At 33.5% G+C, this 18,595-nt stretch overlaps 2 protein-coding genes across 3 annotated transcripts in view; one reads left to right on the top strand and one right to left on the bottom strand.

Moving 5' to 3' along the window:
* The window catches only part of LOC136811245 (E3 ubiquitin-protein ligase NEDD4-like), a 51,948-nt gene extending 42,979 nt beyond the window's left edge, over positions 1 to 8,969 (top strand). For both annotated transcript variants that reach the window (XM_067067858.1, XM_067067857.1), the window contains 5 exons: positions 1,257 to 1,317; positions 1,530 to 1,589; positions 2,075 to 2,182; positions 6,312 to 6,481; positions 7,053 to 8,969. In XM_067067858.1, coding sequence (XP_066923959.1) covers positions 1,257 to 1,317; positions 1,530 to 1,589; positions 2,075 to 2,182; positions 6,312 to 6,481; positions 7,053 to 7,155 — 502 coding nt within the window. In that variant the 3' untranslated portion in view covers positions 7,156 to 8,969. The remainder of the gene's footprint in view (positions 1 to 1,256; positions 1,318 to 1,529; positions 1,590 to 2,074; positions 2,183 to 6,311; positions 6,482 to 7,052) is intronic.
* A 4,834-nt stretch (positions 8,970 to 13,803) lies between these two features.
* LOC136811244 (kelch-like protein diablo) lies at positions 13,804 to 18,403 on the bottom strand. Its single transcript, XM_067067856.1, has 3 exons — positions 17,018 to 18,403; positions 16,312 to 16,776; positions 13,804 to 14,008 (listed from the first exon to the last, which is right to left on the bottom strand). Exons 1-2 carry the CDS (start codon positions 18,232 to 18,234, stop codon positions 16,323 to 16,325), a joined length of 1,671 nt encoding a protein of 556 aa, XP_066923957.1. The 5' UTR covers positions 18,235 to 18,403; the 3' UTR covers positions 13,804 to 14,008; positions 16,312 to 16,322.
* Between the last annotated feature and the right edge of the window lie 192 nt (positions 18,404 to 18,595).

Here is an 18,595-nt window from a genome sequence, read left to right as displayed (position 1 = left end):
TCCTAATGCAGCTTAAATTCATTGAATCTCAAAATATCCTAAATCGCCGTCATTTTCAGTCTTTATTAACAAAGATTCGAATGGTTTCGAAAATTTTCATTAAAATCACCAACATTCGATACAATCGCCAACATCCGATACTGCAAAATATGGGCTTAAAGTCATTGTATCATATTATCGTTTCATCCGATTTTCACAATATGCTGTATTTGCTCATTGGAAACATAAAATTTTATGATTTTCAGCATTTCTATAGTAAATCAACTGTCGCGCTCAGCCGCCAACCGACCATTGATAATACAAAAATATCAATTCTTATCGCGATTTCCATGATTCCACTGTGACTTCTTCGACATACGTATCCAGACTTGACCTCAATCTTCGAAATGTCTGGTGATTTGTTCCTGTTGGAAAAAAAAACGTTTTGGTATGTAAACTTTTTTTGGTTTGATTACTCGAAATGTGACATTTATGTAAACGAAACACTGAAAACTAATTTTTATTATTTTGGAAGCCGGGAATCCACCGGATGTGAAAAAAAGCCAAATTTGCACAATACTTGTAAATTTGTAAATTGCTAGCTATTTTCTCTATGAGCTATGTACTATCGAAATTTTGGAATTACGAATACTTGGAAATATAATTTTTAGATTCATGAAATCCAAACTCAAGTTACTCGTTTTTGCCCCTGTACCAACCTGTATTTCCCTGTTCATTAAAAAACGAAAGCAGATTTTCGGCTAATGAAAGAAAACTTTTCTACGAATTGCTTGGAATCTCGAATCTTGTCTTTTCAAGTTCAAAATATTGGATACTTTCGACCGGAAATTACGTAAAATTTTAGCTTGCTTTTCGATCTAAACTCACTCAAAATAGGTTTATCTTATTAATTTTCCGCATTCCTCTTCAAGTTTTAATTGTGTGTATTGTTCTCCAAGAATTTCAATGTTCTTTTCTTCTCCGTCTTATTTAAGGCGAAATTTTCGACTTCTAGTCGTCTTGTTTTGATTGGAAAAGGTTCTTAAAAAAAACCGAATTAAAAAATGTTATTTTCTCATTCTCTCAAGCTCTTTATCTTATACACTATCTAGATCATTGTCAAATTAAAATAATTCCGAAACTGTTCAATCTTTTTAAACAGAGTTTGTTTATACCAATAAAATCCAATGAAAATATAATTGTCTAATTCGGCAAACCGATAATCCCCCTTTTCTTCAAGTTCATTCAACAATTTTTCCATTTTTTTTATTTTTCAGTTCGGTGATAAGATGGCGTTTTATGGATCGTATCAATGAGCAAATGAAATCTTTTATGCAGGTATCAGCTAAAAATGTTTAGTTTAAAAGAAAAGAAGATGAAATTATACTTTTAGCTGGATCTCGCTCAACTTATGTTAACTCATCTCAACTTTCTTATTTTTGGAGTATTTGAAAAAAAAAGACACTCACATTGTATTCCTTTGCTTAGTATTATACTTTTGTACGTTTTGCGCAACTTGACATTGTGTTCGTGCAATTCTTCTTTTCCAGGGTTTCAGAGATATCATTCCACAAACATTGATTCAAGTTTTCGATGACCGAGAATTAGAGGTTAGTGCTAAAGGCCATGATTCAATGTATCTCCTGCTATTTGCTGACACAGCATTTTTTGAATGAAAACAATGACAAATTCCTTCTTCTTTTCATCTTTTTTGTTGAATCTGCTTTGTCAGCATAGGAGGCGCGCTTCTTTTCTATACTTTAAAAAGAATAGCTTCAGGTGTGGTTGAAGTCTTGAAAACCATTTTGAGAATTATTTTATACTCTTACAGCAGTACCTACCCATTTTAAACACTAATTTAGTCGGCTTTTTTATCGGATCGGAGTTCTTTTGAAAATAGTGAGTTTACGTATCTGTGTTTTCTGCGACGGAGACGGTTAATCTAGATCCTGATTGACTAAGGACGAAAGCCCGATTTTTCGGGTCAAAAGTGCGGGTTTTTCCAGGTCACTTCCGGTGCCATCCTTAAAAGTTCCAACACATAAGCCCGTTAATGTAGTCTTAGAGCGTAACTACAATTTATGCTTTTTTTCAGTACTTGATGTGTGGTTTGGGAGAGATCGACAGCGATGATTGGAGGAAACATACACAATACCGTGGTGGTTACCATGACAAACATGTCGTCATTCAATGGTTCTGGAAGGTATTCACTTTTTACCCCATTTACAAAATGTCTGCTAATCTTTTGTTATAGCGCTGGCGTTTTATTCAGAATTATCGATATCCAGCCAAAGTTCATTTTACAAATCTCGATCTTTTTAAGTCCATCAGTAAAATCAAAAAGATCAACATAAAAGGGGTTGCGGAACGACCGTTCCGTTTTCGCAAAGCGAAGAAATTTCGACACTAACAAATTATTTTTATAAGTCAAACTTTTATTGATAATGTTTTCCAACTCAACTCTTTCTTTTTTATAAGAATTTTATAAGAACAATGCGAGGCACAAAAATTAAATACGCCGGGTTTTGAGCACTTCAAAAACAATTTCAGGCTCAAAGTGCAAAAAAGGACAGCCAAACTTTTAAAAAAATTTACTGGTTCTTATAAAAAAGAGTGCAAGTGACAAAAAATGACCAACAACAAAGATATTACATTAGGCTTTAGGCTGGTAGTTTATCTGAATAAACTGAAAGACTTTAATCCCATCTTTTTCTCTTTTTGTGACTTTTTGAAACAATTACTTAGCTCTCTATAAAACTTTTACAAAGACAAATTTATCAACAATTCAAAAATTATATTATACATTTCCCTTCAAAATTTAAAAGAAAATAGTATGTAGTTTGAAAGATGATCTTGAGCTTTTCAGCCATTAGAACCTAGTATACAATCTCTCAAAATGTGCTACCTCTTTATGATATCATTCACTTCAAATGTAGTATCAATTTTCCGAAAAGGAATCAGCAGCCTAGCAATAATTTCCAGTAACTTATCAAGACTAGTGAGATTTTTTGCGTGATGAAATTTTGTCTTTTTGTGAGTATATTTTTGCGATATTGTGTGTTCGGCAAAAAGATTGGGAACATCTTTTTGCCGAACACATTTATGTTACGCTGTTTCATTTATAAAATCAATCCAAACCAGTCCAAACTAATTTTTTCAAGAACCTTGCCTTGCAGAATAAAATTCAAAAACTTCTATAATTCATATATAAGTATATTAAAGTAATGCCATTACTATTTATTAGGCGGTAATAATAACAAGCGTTATCTACAATCTCACGTCAAAGAGTTTATAAAAATATAAGTTGATTCGCCAGTAAAAAACACTTTTTTGTGAAAGATATCTTGTTTGAAAATATATTCGAGCTAGCAGCAAAAGTAACATATAGGTACTTTTATCATTTAAGTTGTCTTTTGGGCTAAAGTCATCAATCATACTTTTGTTATCACTTTATCGTACAAATATAAATTGGCATTATTCTAATTGATGATGATCAAGCTCCAATGTTAAACAAAAATCTCTCGAGAGTCAAGCAAGCGATAATGGAATCAACAATCAATCAAGCCAAATCAAAATGATTCCATTATCGAATAAATATTGAAGAAATCTTCAATGACAAAAATAGCAACTAGTAATTAACATTTTGATTCTGCTTTCCAGTACAGTCTTCTCTTTTGTCTCGTAAACATTGCACGGAATAACATATGGAACTGGCACAATTTATATTCAGCAGGATAGGACCATTTTATTATTCTCTATCAATCACAATCTGTTCATACAGTCATAATGCTATGTATATTTTGGTTTTATGCTGCTTCTATAGACCTTTTCGCCTTTGCGTCCGCCATCTTGAATTGTATGCAAAAATAAAGGAACGAAAATGCCGTGGTTGGATTTAGTTGGAATGTATGCAAAACATATGCAAGTTTACACAAAGATTAAAAAGACAACAAAGCATCTTATAAATAAATATTATAATCATTAGAACAATAAAAGATGGAATTTCTTAATCCAAAAGGAAATATTTGCAGAACAACAAAAGCCTTTTAGGAATTTGTTCTTAAAGACATTGCATATTCTGTTTTCATGCCATTAAGAAATTCCACGAAGACGGAGTACACACATCAAACTTTCAAAACACGCAAACTGAAAGCAGTAATTATGACGTCACACTTTATCAATGTTTTGATTTGATCATTTGGCGGCTCTATTCCCAGGAGAATAATTTGCCGTCAGCCGAATAAGGATTTTTTTTTACCTTCGCGGGTGATTTTTCAGTTTGAGATTCTGTCTAATGTTATGGTCTTTTGAAGTGCTTGTTCTAAGAGATGAGTGAATATAATTGTTTTTAGTTTTGAAGAGAAGCAAATTTAATCTTTCTTCTACAAGATTACACTTTAATATAATGCCAATTATGCATGTAAGTTTTTATTTAATACTTTCTTTTTGCATATGTTTTGCATACTTTCTAAGGGAATTTCACCACGGCAATTCGGCAACCATAATTTTTGCATACAATTCAATATGGCGGACGCAAAGGCGAAAAGGTCTATGTTGTGCACATTCATCCACCAAAACTCTGAAACACTGCTGATTCAGCCAGTCGGCCGATCGGTGTAGTTATAAAAGTCACCGCCATCACAACAATCAAGCTCCTTCACCTGAACCTTGAAGACAGAAGAGATGAAAATAATTATAGTTAGAGTAAAATGAAATAAACACACGACCCATATGAATAAAAATAAGCCTGTGGAAAGAAAACATGGCCATATATGATATCCATGAAACACATGGCCGAGAAAAAAACATTTTGTTTTGTGAGATGAAATCCAATTTAATACAAAAAAGTCAACACAAAGAAAAAGTACTAATGTAACATTCCAAAGGTATTTGAAACTATAAAGGTGAAAAAAAATGAAGATTTACCTTTCAATGGGCCATAATCAGTCCAAAAGTTAATGCATGCACCTCAAAAACCGGAGAGATTCGTTGGTTTTCAGGGCCATCTTTGTTGTTTTGAAAATGAAACGCAGAAAAAGAGACTGGGCCCAGACATCTGGAAGAAGCGGGAAAAAAGCAAAGGAGATAAAGTTTTGGTACTATTACTATTATTTGTACAAAAGTTACTATTTTCATAAAAGATCTTACATTATAATACTCAAATCATAGATTATATTCTATTAAAATAAGTAATTTATGAAACAAATACTTCAAATAGTGCTAAACTAATTTTAACCCCATCCAACACGAAGCAAAGTCGATATGTCACCGTGCGATTTTTTTTGAAAATTTCGTGCATATACAAATTTTTTACGCCACACGCCCAGATCTAGAGAAAGGATGCTACACTCCCTTTCGGGCGCTTCGCGCCTTCAAAACGGTCGTTCCGCAATTATGCCAGTGACTCTGGCTACGAGATTGGCTCGATGTTAAAGAATAATCCGAGGGGCGATTACCGTATTACTTCGAATAAACTTCTTTTAAATGCCCTCATCGATACAAGAAATTCAATGAACGCCCGGGCGTTTATTCGAAGTAATACGATATCTAAATAAAACCATGAACATATAAACGACTGGACATCCATCTCCTTTGTCTTTTTGAAAAAAACACAGCTAGCTTCGTTGCCGCCTCGTTAAAAGCATAAAATGAAACAATAGATTTTGATGATATGCCACTTGGGAATACCTTGCTAACAACGTCAAAACTTCGACAAAAGTCTCTATTGTTCTACACTTCTCAAGTTTTTTATCTATATCATAACAAAGATAACAGAGGCAAAATCATCGTCAGCTTGTCAAAACTCCGACTAATATTTCAAAATTTTGACTTAAAAGTGTCTAATAATTTTAGAGAGTGTCATATTCTAATTTCGATATTCTTATTACACAGGCTTTCAACTTTGCCAAGCTATTTTTTTCAAGTCATAAAAAAAATTATTGGAGTGACAAAAGGGATTCAAAAGTATACACGCAGTTAAAATTCTGCATTTCAGAGTTGAAAAAGTTGATAAAATATATTACAAACTTGTAAATAAATTCGAAAATAATTTTTTTGTGCATTAGGAGTAATATGTTCAAGCTCTATCAATCTTTTTACCTAAATAATTCAAAGAAATAAAATTATGACGGAATATTGTCGGATTTTTCATACCAATTTTGAAAAACAGGCGACAACGAAGCTCGCTTCAAAGAGACAATAAAAGATAGATGCCCAATCGTTTATATGTTCATGATAAAACGTTTCCTCATAAAACGCCTAATTTAGGTAAGAACTCAAAACTCATTTTCACTTATCTTTTAAATTTCCATCTTCACTTTTATAATGTGCAGGCTGTCATTACATTCGACAAAGAGATGAGAGCTCGTTTATTGCAATTCGTCACCGGAACATCGCGAGTACCGATGAACGGTTTCGCCGAACTATACGGAAGCAACGGACCACAGAAGTTCGCCATCGAGCGATGGGGTAATCCTCACCAACTTCCAAGAGCTCATACTTGGTAACATTTAATTTTACTTTTTTTTTCTGACAACTAGAACTTTCATTTAACGTATCATTTTTAACAAAAAATAAATAAAAACACCTTCTCCCCCTCCCGTACCACTCAAGCACAAATTTTGAGAAATCGTTTTATGTTTTGCTTTGTCTCCTTTAGCATCCCTTCTCTCCAGGCTTTGTTTTGTTTCTTTAAAAAGCAGTTCCTTGACTACACTTTTGCCGTTTTGTTATGAAGGATGCGTTTTCTAACAAACTGCTTTTTCATGCGTTTTCTAGCGAGCACCTCACCCAAACCGGGAATCTTGATCCCGTTTCTTAGTGAGTTCCACTTTTATGACTTCGAAAAACAGAAGCCTTTCAAGTGCTTTGACGCAAATTCGATAATTTCGCTACGCAAGAGCTTCGAAAGTTTAAAGTGACGTAAAAAAATCGGATGTTTGGAGCCCGAAAACCTGGGCTCAAAACATTTGAAAAAGTCGCAAAGTAGAATAGACGTTACTGCGTAGAGAAAACGCGGATGACGTCTAGTAAAGGCTATGCGTTTTGTAACAAAGGACTTTTTTCATTTTCAGTTTCAACCGATTAGACTTACCGAATTACGGGAGCTACCACGAGTTACGAGAGAAATTACGCCTTGCTATCGAAAACACAGAAGGCTTCGAGGGTGTCGATTAGAAACGCAATACTGTATAACAAATTGTTTCATCGGTGGGATAAAGAGTGTCCCGTCGCAGGTCAGCTTGTACTGGTTCCACCTTCTATTGTGATGACTGTTGGGTGGTAGAAGTTAATGGTCAAAAGTCACGTTATAAAGATTGAAGACTTATTTTGAACACTCTCAGAACGACGTTTTGTTAGGTTATCCTGAAAACGGGTAAACTGTTCATTTAAAATGTCTGTTGCTAAAGGAAATAGGAAATTCAAGCTATTTATTTTCAACATACTTTGTCTGTTCATGATCTGCGTCTGTGCAGGGGACAGTCATGGGCCCTCAGTTTTTACAAAGAATAGGTTCTTTTAAATTCCAGACTTTCATGGGGTCAAAATCAAAACGTTGGCGTAGCCGTCACTACATTTTGGGCATGAAAACCATGGCGCGGACCAGGTTGTAGGAATCCGTTGTTTCTATTTTCATTCAAATGATAACAGCTATTAACAGGACGATGGCAAGCTTCAAACTTCATTTTCAGGGCAGTTTTTTTATCTAGAAACTTTGCAATTCGGTTATTTAGATTAAGGGGATCAATGATAAATTCTATAGCATGTAAATGAAAAATATTTCTCAATTTTTTTGTAAAAACTTGTTTTTATTATATATCTTCTTTTATTATTATTTACTTTTGTCAGTAATGCAAACTTTTTTGTGTAAAGGTGTAAACACCTAACCCCGCCTCCGTGTAGGTGGTTCCGGAATGAATCGAACGAAGACTTAATTTTGAATATATGATGATGGATAAAATACGGTTCGAATTTTTTTTTTTTTTTTGTAGCGATACATTATTTTCGAGCCCAAATGGGTTCGACTTCTCGAAAGGAGTGAAAAGTGTACCTTAAGAATTAATTATATCTCATTTAATTTGTGGTAATTAGGTATTGTTTTTTTGTCTGTTTGTTTTGTACCCATGTATGATAGCTTAATTAATTTTGTTTTTTTTCGTACTTTTTTCGGTTATTTTTATCCACCTTTTTATTCAGTCAGAGGAATGTAAAGAGATGGAAAAACATCTTCTTGAAAACAATGGAAAAACGGCTCGTCATATACCAGGTCTCTTGCCCTTAAGAGAGTTTATGTCGAGTAAATAGGTTTCTTTTGTTGTCACTATAAAAAATCTGCATACTTAGCGTGTTGTGACAAAATTCTTTTGTTTCAAGCCTGGTTATGCGGAAACTTTTAGGGCTTATATTTTGGGTACACCTCTCCTATACGAAAAGGTACCTACATCTTCTTGCTCAGAATTTCCTAGCGATTCTACTGATATAACCGCATCATGACTGCACCATAATATTGGAAAGCTAGAGCTCGAGAAAATTATAACTTTATCTTGCTTTTACTCGACTTCTGACAGTTTTACAAGAACTAATTTAATTTCATTGCTTTAAGAATTTCTTTTGCCATATACATTGGTAAAAATATTGCTCCTTATTCTTAAAAATTGAACTAGTAATCGGCAAAAAAGGAAAACAAACTTTCATTTTTATCGTCAAATCATGTAAAAACCGTTCGATTTGTTTGGCGAGCCGTCTTTTCTGGACTTTCATTTAATGACCTAATCAACGTTTTTACAATAGAATTTTCAATAGAAGTGATCGTTGAACTTTGAGTAATCAGAAAAGCTGTTTTTCCATCTCTTTACATTCCTCTGATTCAGTTAATTTTTATTTTATTCAAATTTGTTTATAGACAGAATCTTTTTTTTTTCAACTTATGAAATTGCCAAAAATTAGGAAACTATCAAAATTTTAAGATAAATTAAATGACTTAAATTCAATTCTTTCGTTATTTTTGCCTCCGGGAAATTTCTTCTCGTCTTCGGGAATTTAAGAATGACGCTTGATGGACGAGAACATTTTGGCTGAACATTGGCAAAAAAAAGTTAAGTAACATAGTAACATAGTGAGCTTATGTGAGTTTATGAAATTTCAAATAATTAAAGGGCATTTTTAACTTTTAACATTTGCCCACAACAAAAGAAAGAACAACTTTTCCATCTCACGGCTATTTAACCTTCGAACCACCCTCAAAGCCAGGCCTCCCAGGACTCCCTTACGCACTGATGAATCTGATGGACGCGTTGACGGGGATGTAAGTTCAATAATTACATGTTTTTTTTATAAGCATATAAAAATCCGAAAACAGGCTCAGAGATGCTTTAGGTCGAAAGCTTAATAAGGCTAAAAATATGCTTGAGGGATGCTTATATCCTAATCAAAATTTTAGAGAAAAACATGCAGTGCATGTTTTCATGAGTAAAAGCCAGCCTAAACAGCCCCTCGAAACATTTTCCTTTCCATCCTTTAAGATTTGTTTTTCATTGCTGTGGTTGTACGGTGTAAAGCTATTTAAAATACTTTGATAGAAGTTATCTTAGTGAGTGCGTTCGCAGCTTGAGTCTTCTCGAAATCTTTCTTTCACTCACTCAACCCAGAGTCCAAAGGTCGAAAAATATAAAGAATCTTGATATTTTTAATTCTTAAGTACAGCACCTAACCCCGAGAATGTAGGTGCAATTTGAATCAGACCTGAGAGATGTAGATTTGCATTAAAAAAAACTCCCAAAATCCTTTCCCTGGGGTTAGTTTCATTACTTTTGATGGATAGGCTAAATTTTTTGGTCCTTGAAGTTGACTCCCATTTTCGTTATAACCCCCAGAATGTAGGTTTGGTTTTATGGCTTTAAATCTAGTAATAGTAAAATGTTGATATTTTTTCGATTGAATTAATTATAACAGGAAATTTTAGAAATATTTTATGCCAATACAATATTCTAAAGAGCTTTTGTTATTCTGAAAATTTGATTTTTTTCGCTTTTTAACCCCCAGAATGTAGGTGAAAAGATTCGGTTGCTGAGAACGAAATTTCAGTATTCATCGGAAATGTTTGTTCTCTAAGTGAAATTCATACTTTAGAAATATACTCTGACAAAAAATTAACAAAGATATTAATTTTATCTTGCTACAAATGATGGAATTTAAAAGAAAGGACGAAAAGAAGAGACAAGAAAGTTGTTTTTATTTTGTAGGTTGAAGATTCTGTGTTAAAATATGTGAATACATAATGTAACAACACCCCTGCCTCACAGCCCCGGTGGAACTTTTCCCACATCGGGTCAAAAAATTTCTACTAAATTCCCAATGGGGATAGAAATTCTATTGTTTTAAACTTAGGCAAATTTTCTGATTGGGCTGGGGTCCCAGCGGGTCTGGGACACGTCGTAAAAGCTTAAAATGCCAACATTAATCATCTCTCAGGTAATACTTTCATGTTATGAAAGTACAACAAAAAAGTTTTATATAATTTGACAGACTTTTTATGTTCGGTTATGAAGGCTCCCAAATTGTATGTCAACTAACCCCAAAAGGTAGGTCAAACATTTTCGTTAAAATATCTAACTTAGAACAATAAATATTGAAATGGACTATTTCCCACATTTCCTTAGTTCATTAGGAATAAGAAAATACCCTATCATCATAACTTAATTCCAATAGATTTCGATTTAGAGAGGATTTATTTTTAAAATGTCTCAATTTGAGTAGTATCCAATCAACTTCGATTCAGATTTTCGCCTGAAAAATCAATTCAAGTTAAAATTCTATGTCTAGATATAATCAGTAATATGTAACAGTATGCTCTGAAACAAGTTTTTATGAAGTTGAACTATCGTTAGGGCTACCATGCTAAAAAATGAGAAACCTACATTCCCGGGGTCAGGTGCTGTACCAGGACCCTAAACTAAACGCTTCATCCTGTTTTACGGCACTGACCTTTTACGTCGCAGAATCGTTTAACGGCCATGGCACCCCTAGGGTGCTTGATATCATCATCTTGGGGGGTCAAAATCTTAAAATTGACCTTGAATTTTAATAATCGATGAAGGTGATTTGCAAAAGTTTGGCTCGATCAACTTTCGTCTTTTAAAGACCAGAATGTAGACTAACATCTTGTATTAACTGATTGGCTAGTTTGATTTAACTGACATTTCTTTTCCCGAAGGCTGATTTACCAAAAAACGAGAGGCTAGTAACAGAAAAAATCAGTCGCATCAGTATTTGGTACTTTGCAGACCGGTTACCGCCTTATAAAATTTGAGGAATGATGTCTCCATCCGGCTACGATCTCTGCTTTTGCATCTAATCTTTTCAAAGGCTCCATAGCCATTAATTTTTCGGAATTACTTCTGTTTTAAAGAAAAGGCAACGGTATTTTACGGACTGTATTCCATTGAATTTCTATTGTCACTTTATGAAAATTACAGGAACAAATAAAACTATGCTTAAAAGGCTTGGGTAATATTGAGCATGAACAAAGAGACAAACTTCAAATTAATTTTTTCTGCTTTCGAAAAATATTTCTAAAATAGAGAATGACGGCCCTTAACCTGATCGAAAAGATAATGCTCGTTAATTGTTGTATATGGGATTTACTGCGATAAAATCTTTTTCGCGAACTCACGACGAAGGGGATAAAGAGTAATTGGCGAAATAAAAAATTCAGTACAGATAATCCATTTGTCCATCTGATGAATATAAAAAGTTAAAGTTGTTTCATAAAATAATAAATAACACTCAAAACGTACCAAACATTATACAAAACCATAATGGATATAAATGACCTTCTATTTATTTACATCATTTTGTACATGTATCAAAGCTAGGTATGATTTAAAATATTCTTCAAATTATATTAGGAATAAATATTCTCAACCCCCTTTTACCCTCTTGACCAGACGCGTGTACTTTTTCCAAAAACATTCACTTAGGGGGATACTTAGGCAAAATTAGGTACGGGGGACGTGCCGTTGATCAAGGTCCCTTTTCTAGGCTATTTGATATCTGACAGGGTCCAAAATTTACTAATTTTCAAGATGTGGACCTGCTGACAGGGTCAATTTTTGGTCGTTTTGGACAATTTTCAGGGTGAAAATTAGAAAGTTTTTGATTTTCGTCTACTTTAAATCCTTTATGCTACTTTTCAGGGTTAAAGTGGGCAAATTTTTCGTTCTGAAAAAGTCCAAAATTTAAAAAACATTCATATCTGACAGGGTCCACTTTTCAAACTCCAGCGGCACATCCCCGTCAGCCGTCAAGGTCAGTGCCCCCCCCCCAGGGAGAACGACATACAAACAAAATCTACTCAAAATTTACTGTCCCTTCTTAAAACTTTGTTCAGAGCGATGATGCAGTATATACTCCATCCCACTGAATTTTCCGACTTGAACGCAAAACTATTGAAATTCCCACCCATAAAAAATATGGGAATATCAATCCCAATCGAGTTTCAGTCCGTTATTTTTATTCCCACTGGCTTAAAAAATCCTACCGGGTCTACGAGAAGGGGGTATAAGGAAAGATAAAACCGGGTTCAAAGACTTACACTTTAAGTCAAGCCTATAGTATAAAAGGTCAACTCTGGTCAAGGGAAGTTTTCATCAGATCCTAGGCTATTCCTTAGACTTCATAGACAAATACAAATAGAGAAATGTAAAACTACTAGTAGTGATTCTAGTCAGCATAAAAACAAGGAATTTTTAATAAGCCATGCTAATAAGCTAATAAGATTTTAATCTTAATATGTTTTGAAAATTCATATCGAAAATTAAAAAACAGATTTGATAACAAGAATTCGATAAAAATACCATAAAAGGCGAAATAACGTTTCCTTCTTGATCTCTGCAAAAAAGGGGGAAGTGGCAATAAGTCCTCGCATATTCAGCGTAATTAAAATATCTATTATCGAAACCAATTATTCCTTTATAAACTGCCCAAATTTATGCCATTGACTGTGATCAGGACTTGATTGTTTTCTGTGATCGAAATTTTAGAATATTTCGAAATGAAAATAATAAGGCATACATGTTTTTTCTTTTATAAGCATAACATTTATAAGCATATGCAGGCTCAGTTTTTGGTACCTAAACAATGGCTCTATTGTTTGAGAACAATAGAATACTAAGCATAATGCGAGCCTGACATAAGGACAGACACTTGCTTATAAAAAAAACATGTAATATAACAGAACTAAAAGACTCTGGCTTTTGGCAACTGTCTGCCACTTATAGTCAGTTTGTCGCTCATTTAACAAAATTTCGGACAGTAAAATAAACTCAATCTGAGACATATGGTTAATTAAAATGAACTGTGCATTCTCATCGAATGTACTGTAAGAGCGATAAGATAATTAAAAACTGATGGATTGCATTGGATTGCATTGGATAGTTACATTTCCTCACGCTTGTTAATAAAAAACACAGATTCGAAAACTCTTGAATGATGAGAAAAAGGATACAGAGCAATGTTCATATTTGGTTAGAAAATCACAATAGAGGGGACAACATTTTTATCTGGCGCTTAAATCACAGTTCATTATAATTGGTTAACCACATAACAAGCTGTGAAATTCTCTCAAAAACTGTCCTGCGATGAAAACAGTTTCCTATAAGCATAAGAATATCATTGCGACGTGAGACTTAAAAATGTACTGACATAGCGTTTTAAGCCATAAAAACGGCAAAAAAGGTCTAAAAAGGGAAAAAACTAAGAAGCCTCCATAAAGATTGAAAATATAAGGGATATAAGAAAAAATCAAATGACCTGTCATTAAATATGACATACTGTATGGTAGACTTATTGTACGTTTTATAAAAAACTTTATGCATTTCGTTTTAAAAAATATATACATTAAATAATTTTAATCGGGGCTAAGCCTACCTCCAATTTCCTGATGAGCTGTGTTTACAAAATGTTTCGGATTCTTCCAAAATCTTTATAAAGTTCATCTGCTTTCCACGAATGTACATCATAAGCCTCCTTCCTGGCAAAAAATAGAACAAAAATTAATTACATCACTTTTAAACTTTAAATTTGGACACTTGAAGTGTCTTAGAGGGTAATAAAAATCCTGTTTTGTTTGTAAAAATTATTTCCAAATTTCTTTCCATATAAGGTATAAATTTTTGTTCAGGAAGTTAAATTCGTCATGAAGGTTACATCACTTTGCTTAATACACTCAAAATAATCAAAAAATTTAATATATGCTTAAAATTTTGACTTTTTAAACCGAGCATAATTTTATCGAATCGCATGTATTTTCCTTACAAAGCTTGAAAAATTTCTTCCTATTAGACTTTTACGGAGCAAATCAGTTTTCTCTTTACAATGGCGCCTTTGCAAATTTTACTTCCGTAAGCGACCCAAGCCCTGATTTACCGGCCCAAGATCTAAATTATCGGTCCAAGACCTGAATTATTGGCCCAAGACCTGGAAAACTTTGCGATTTCTGAGATTTTTCTTTGATAAACGAGGATAAATGAACGGTTATTTCCTACTTCCATTTGATGATTTTGTAATTAATGTATTTGAACAGTTTTTTGACCTTTTTAAGGCGATGATTCAGCTCTTCAGCGCTATTCTAAAATCAGGGCAAACATGCAAGTATCAGAAATCGCAACGTTTTCCACGTCTTGAGCCGGTAATTCAGGTCTTGGGCCGCTAAATCAGGGCTCGGGTCGCTTACGGAAGAAAGATTTGCGGTACCTTTTCTAGTTTTCATCAAGTAAGGGCTTTGACCAGGCGAAGAATAAGGTTTTTGAAGTAAATGTTTCTTATATCACAAGCTATCATGTCAAGGTATCATCAGACATTGTGGAGTTATAATAAGCTCTATGCTAAAATGACTACATTGATACAGGAGTGATTTGATTTGATAACAAATCTCAGATCTAAATTTCGGCTTTGTTTGTATTATTCAAACAAAATAAACACAAATTTATTGACTTAACGTGAACTGATCTCTAGTCAAACAAGAAAAGCTTTACAATAAGGTTTGAAACATTAAAATTCTTATAGAATTAACAAGTCTTCTTGTTGAAAAGTACAAAGGCCTGTAGATCATGATGTGCTTGAGTTGTGTACAATTTAAACAGCAAAGGAATTTCATTCTATAAAGTTCTAAAAACTTTAAACACTGTTTTGTTGTTGTGGGATAAATTTAACGACAAAATAAACATGAACGAAAGTATCTTGAAATGAGTAAAACTTATTATATTAATTATGTCTATCCGGCTTGGTGTAACAAAAACCTGGAAACTTCAGTAATTGAAGAAAAAAACGTTGTCAGGAAAATAAGATTGCAAGATTACATCATAATTGAAAAGCATGACGTCACTTTACACTTCCTTCTTTTCCAAGGCAAATGAAAAACAAAAAAGGTCAATGACAGAGCAGGAACTAGCGCCTTTATAAAATGTAACTAAAGGAAATCAGAAAAAAATAGAAGAATTAGCCTTGCGTCCGTTTATAATGTGTTGCCCTTAAACCCGTTCTTTTGTTCCTACAAGAAATCTTTTATATAAATAAAATCAAAACATAACGTAGGTATAGGAAAGTTCCTAAGTCAGTCTTTTCAAATTAAACTGCCTGTTTTTCAAATCAAAATACATTCTAATCGATTCAGAATCAAAGAGATTATTTGCATAATTATCTTTTATTGAATGACAAGAGCCAGGGATTTTTCCTAATCTAATGCTAAGAGTGTCAATAAGCAATGATTTAAAAAGCCATTCTTTGATTATTATTTTTTAAAGTAGAGGGAATCTGAAATATTTCCTTTAAAGTTCCTTCCATATTCCAATGATCACAATTGAGAGAAATACAAAAACATAAGACTCCAAAGGAAAAATAACACACATTCACAACATCAGCCAATATCAAAAGCAGAAACATCTCCTCTAAATATAGATCAAAAGAAACTCAATTTTTTCTAATTAAAGTTAATCAAGGTAATTAAATTGAGTATCAAGTACCAAATTTGATTTGGTCGGTTGAAAGAAAAAACCTCAAACATGATTTTTTTCATATCACTTACAATCTTTTTAAAGAGATTTCACGCTGAGTGCATAAATTCATTGATTACACAATAACCATATGAATATACCATAATCTATTTTCTATTTTATTTGAAGTAGAAATCTACCATTCAGTCCAATGACATTTAAAAGACATCATTACGTTATTGTTAGCTCCTAAATTTCCCCTTCACCACTAGCGTATGTAAATTTGGGCAAGATCATATCATTAAAAAGAGAGACATCATAAATAATATCAAGAAAGACTTACATATTTTCAAATTAGATCAGCCTCAATGCCACACATCCAAAATTACAACACGAATTGACAGAGCCAACTATTTTCCATTCATCTTTATCTTCATCGTAGCATTCAATGGTATTGGTTACTCGTCCACCTACAACATAAATCAAATCATTCACAACTGCAACTCCTAAACATCTTCGTCCACAGTTCATTGATGCAACCGAGCGCTCCCAGCTATCTTCTTTTGGGTCATACACTTCAACAGTATTTGCAAATTGTTCTAAATTATGATTTCCACCAATGGCATAAAGTCTATTTCTGAGTGTAGCAACACCTAAATTCCATCTTGGAGAGCGTAACTTTGCAATTTCAATCCATTTTCTCTGTCGTGGATCATACATTTCACAAACTTTCAACGGCCTCCATTTGTTATCCAGTCCACCGATAACATACAAATTTTCATTCATAACAGCAATTCCAGGATAGTACCTAAAATAATAATTACCATAGTATAACTAAAGTTTGCTACATTATAGATTCTTTCCAATTTGAAGCCTATTAAGACCTCTAAATATTATTGCTTGAAACATCTTTATTTCTTATATAATAAGTAATTTAGATTTTTCAAACACAAGTTTGAAATAATTACTAACTTATTGGAACTAATTTTTTGCGGGAACTAATATTTGTGGTAGAAAAAAAAATCCATTATAATTGAAAATTATTAAACCTTGCATGATGGCCAACAGGAAGGTCCTCCCATGTTGCTTTCTGAATATTGAAGCGTTTACTTGTTTTATTTGTACTGCCACCAATAACATAGAATCCATTATCGTATTCACAAACACCTGCCCATTTACATTGAACTTCTGGTCCATCAGCAAATTTATACCAAGCACTTTCAACAGGGTCATACTTCATAACTTTATTGTAGCCAACAGTATACAGCTCATCTTGGGATACAATAACTCTGAAGTAATGCTCTTTTGCAACATGTGCAATAGTCATATTGTTTACAGAAGTCCATTTCAAGGTATCAACATTGAAACACTGAACAGTACTGAGCTTTTGACCATTAGACCAACCCCCAATTACAAAGATATCTTCTGAGGCCAGACGTGGTGAAAAGTTTTTCAATTCAAAAATGTTATCAAGCCCTGGGTTTTGAGAATGGTAGTCTATTGCTTTGGTAATCAAATTACTAGACGTTGGAAATTTTTCACGAATATATTTGACAAGCTCACTTTCCAATAAATATTTCTGGCTCATCAATGGGAATCTGATGTGAGCAAGTAATTCCTCAAACTGTTTTTCTCTGTTGTCAAAATCATAAACGAGCCATTTAATTGCAGCCTCAAGGATACTTTCTTCCGACTGTGCCTTCAAAGTATCGTGAGCTATCAGTTGTTTTAACTCTTTCTGTGGCATCAAAAAGAATTCTTCCTCCTCCTTAATATGACTAAAATTCCAGCAGCTAAATCTCATGGCATGATCCTTCAAACCAGCCAAAGAGTAATGTCTGGCAAATGCTTGCAAACCAAGAGAATTACGAGTTGACAGATTGCGCCTCAGAAAAACTTCGCATTTTTCAATCAATCCGTCCACCTGTAAGACATGGCAAAGTTCTATCAATCCAATGACATTTAAATGATTCACACAGAGTTGTCCGGTGTAAAAATAGTTCACCATGTCTCGTAACGCCGTTCCAGGAACATACTTCATATCGATGAATGAACTTGAAGATTCAACAAAGTTGAGTGTAAACATAGCACGAAAATAAGGAGAGGAAGCACTCAAAACAACTTTGTGAGCAGGAATTGCAATACCATCATCTGTTTTGAGAACAACGTCACAAAGTTCCCCATTCTCACGAAAAACATTCAAAGTTTTGAAGGCATTTGTTAACAAATTATCGTCACTTATAATTATGCTCTCAAACTTTTCCATCTTGAATTTATTCAAACATTAAACTCAATTTTGTTATGAGTGATATACCTTGTTTCTCATGTGTCCCTTCAGTTTATGTTCATGTGTCTTCTGTTAGCAGAATAAAGTCTTTTTGTCATTCTTTCATGACATAAAATCATTTGTTTTCGATGACAGATTCAATTCTATAATCATTTCCATCTTTTTAAAAATATTTTTATATTTTTTGTTTGGGAAATGGTTTCACTTACTAAGAAGTTTAAAACTATAAACACTGAGTTTGATCTACGGTAAATGTGACCAAACAATAACAAATCCCAAACATGTGACAAAAGTTGATGGAATTCTCAAATTTGCGCATGCGCAGGGTACAAATAAAAAC

The sequence above is a fragment of the Clytia hemisphaerica genome, unplaced genomic scaffold, assembly GCF_902728285.1.
Source record: "Clytia hemisphaerica strain Z4C2 unplaced genomic scaffold, Clytia hemisphaerica genome assembly, whole genome shotgun sequence".
Classification (NCBI taxonomy): Eukaryota; Metazoa; Cnidaria; class Hydrozoa; order Leptothecata; family Clytiidae; genus Clytia; species Clytia hemisphaerica.
The sequence above is the reverse complement of the archived record's forward strand: the minus strand, read 5'-3'. Positions and strand labels throughout refer to the sequence as shown.